Source organism: Sinocyclocheilus anshuiensis, unplaced genomic scaffold, assembly GCF_001515605.1.
Source record: "Sinocyclocheilus anshuiensis isolate Anshui unplaced genomic scaffold, SAMN03320099.WGS_v1.1 scaffold3293, whole genome shotgun sequence".
NCBI classification, from domain to species: Eukaryota; Metazoa; Chordata; class Actinopteri; order Cypriniformes; family Cyprinidae; genus Sinocyclocheilus; species Sinocyclocheilus anshuiensis.
The window spans coordinates 103,984-107,054 of NW_015555989.1; the positions used below are offsets into that span (position 1 = coordinate 103,984).

At 36.3% G+C, this 3,071-nt stretch overlaps 1 protein-coding gene across 2 annotated transcripts in view; it reads right to left on the bottom strand.

Annotated features, from left to right (window-relative positions):
* The window catches only part of LOC107676096 (potassium voltage-gated channel subfamily H member 2-like), a 46,827-nt gene extending 44,335 nt beyond the window's left edge, over positions 1-2,492 (bottom strand). For both annotated transcript variants that reach the window (XM_016470621.1, XM_016470620.1), the window contains exons 1-2: positions 2,178-2,492; positions 1,128-1,358 (exon numbers count right to left, since the gene is read on the bottom strand). In XM_016470621.1, the coding sequence (XP_016326107.1) occupies positions 1,128-1,358; positions 2,178-2,253 (307 nt within the window). In that variant the 5' untranslated portion in view covers positions 2,254-2,492. The remainder of the gene's footprint in view (positions 1-1,127; positions 1,359-2,177) is intronic.
* Between the last annotated feature and the right edge of the window lie 579 nt (positions 2,493-3,071).

Consider the following 3,071-nt stretch of genomic DNA (forward strand, 5'->3'; position numbering starts at 1 on the left):
AAAAAGTAACTCAGATATTCTCTTGTAAATTAAAAAGTAATGCGTTACTTTACTAGTTACTTGAAAAAAGTAATCTGATTACGTAACTTGCTTTACTTGTAATATATTACCCCCAACACTGCCAGTGACATACGGTACTGAAATTTAGACGACAGTGTAAGGAAGTCCGAAAACGGAGAGGTCTCATATTTCGGAAGGACTAAATGTAGTCTGAGCACACCTGAGAAATTTAGGGTGGTTAGGTTACATAGGGTCACACTGAGATGTATTCCTAACATCCAGATCAGTGGAAAAATACCCTGTGCTGGGGACATGCTGCTTAAACCCTATAGGACGGTTTACGTGTATGTTTATCTGCTCTGTTAACATGTTAGCATATTCTTGCCTTTAACATAGTCATATAGGAGCATCTCTGGTTGATCATGGATGTTGTTGAGTTGCTGACTTGTTAGCATTGTAGACTCAAATCCTCACTGTATGCATCGTCCTCTGTCCTGAGCACCACTAGAGGACACAATATAATGGCGCCCTTATGCAACCAATTGGATTACTAGCATATAGCACTGGGAATTGGGTAGGGGAATTGATCTGGATAGTGAGAAATTGTCCTTTGCAATTATGTCTTCTATGACTATTGTTTCTATTCTCAAACTCCCAGCTGTCCTGGAAATCAATACATCATCCAGAAATGCAATCTTTAAATAGGAGAGGACAGAAATAGACATAATTAGAATAGCACTTGTATCTATCTTTCAGTTGAGTATCCACAATAAAAGGATGATATGGTAAGAGAGACTTCCACAAGAGGGGCTAAACTCCAAGATCAATCATCATGGGACACATCAAATGTCACATAGATGGATACAGCAGAAAAGAAATAGCATAATGTTCAGGGAATGAGTATTAGTGGGTCCAATGAAATACGATGAGTGCAGGGTTGCAAGTCATTGACAAATAAAAGTAAAGGCATGAAATTGCTTTTTTATAAACTTGTGATCAAAGCCATTAATTATTTCCTGTTGTCATGTTATCCTGCTAGGCCAGTTTTTTTTTTATGTCACTGTAATGACACCTACAAAATGAATGTATAAATACACAAATATAACAAACACCTCCTAGAACCTTACCATCTTTCCTGTATAGGGAGATCTCCACTTTTTTTTCTTCAGAGCCCAGTAAGGCTTTGGCCATCTGGGCCATGGCAGGTCGTCCAGTATGCGGTCCATACAGAAAGCTGCAGGTACACGGCTTCTGCATGACCTCTGCACGCGTGTAGCCGCACATGCCGCAAAATCCATTATTGCAGAAGATGATGGCGCAGTTTTCAACTCGAGCATTGGCGATGATGAATTTGCGATCTGTTGAGGTAAAGCATGAAACGAGATGCAAGACATTCATAAATCACATTAATGTAGAACCAAAACAAAAAGCATGTCTGTTTTACCTCCGTTAAAAGAAAGATCAACTTATAACTTTAAATAATTACAAGTATTAAGTAGTTATTATTAAAGTCACAGTTGTTAAGTCACAGAAAAACTCACATACTTCACACCTGAATGCTCATTCATTCATTTATATATTCTGTTTATTTATATTAAATAAAAATTTAATAAATTGATAAATTAAAATAAAAAGATCCTGTGGATTTGTAGTTACATCTACAATGTCCAGTTTCTTGGCTTGATTTGACTCTCGAGTTATCAAATAATAATTAATAAATACATAAATAAAAAAAACAAAAAAAAAAACGTAACATTTCGAAGAGTTAAACCTTTAACAATTAATCTATTTCGGCACGTTGACAAAGACAGTGTAAACAAAACAATAATATCTAAATAATTGTAATAAATAATAAAATTCGAATGATAACGATAATAAAATTATTAAAAAATACATAAATAAAAAAAACAAAAAAAAAACGTAACATTTCGAAGAGTTAAACCTTTAACAATTAATCTATTTCGGCACGTTGACAAAGACAGTGTAAACAAAACAATAATATCTAAATAATTGTAATAAATAATAAAATTCGAATGATAACGATAATAAAATTATTAAAATTGTGAATACTAATCATCATCATCATCATCATCATCATCGCCATCATCATAAACATATTAACAACGTATTCAGCGTTCAGTTAACAAAACACAAACAACCAAAAGTCATACACTTACTTTGACCGTCGAATTTGCGAATGATGGTGTCCAGGAAGGTGTTCTGAGGCGCAACGTGTCCCCGTCGAACAGGCATTGTCCTACTTTAGTAGGGCAAAAAGTTCTGCAAGTTCCTCCTAATCTTGTGTTTATCTTTATTCAGAGAGATATATTGACTGCGCCGCCAGGTCTCACTCATGCACACAAGCTTTACGTTTACACCTCATCGACGTAAAAGCAACACGAGCGCGCGCCTCCTTAAAGTCTCACAGTAATTACGCATAGAATCTGTCAGTGCGCACATCCCCGCGCTCAGTAAATCATGTGTCTGAATAATTACCTCACTTCACCTGCTTCCTTTTTTGCAAATGGATGCAAATCAACTTTCTGTCCCCAGTCCTCTCAATCACTTGCCCCTACACGCTGTGAAACAGCCCCTCTCTGTGTTTGGGAGCGCTTAAAAAATAAGATTGAGTAATAGTGTAGCCTATAGATTGGAGAGGATGGTTGGGGAGGGGAAGGAGTCAAGGGTGTGGAGAACGTCTCAGGTTACTTATGTAACCATGGTTCCCTGAGTAGGGCACTCACCTTGATATTACCTCTCAGTATGTCAGTGTTCAGCAAGCTCAAATCCGATTTAGAGTGTCATACCGCGATTGTAAATTAGACCAGGTCGAGCGCAAACTATAGCTAATACACTGGTAGAAAAGCTAAGAGAATGGTTAGTACTATATTTAGATAACATGGATAGAGTAACCTTCAGATGATTTCCATGTATTTGCAAATGACCTTCCTTTAAACTTACAAGTATGTATAAATTAAATATAAAGATGTTATAATATAAGCGGCTTCTTTGTTTGGAACCAGTGTTTTAAAGTCTTCTAAATGTACACATTTATCCTGTATACTGTATGT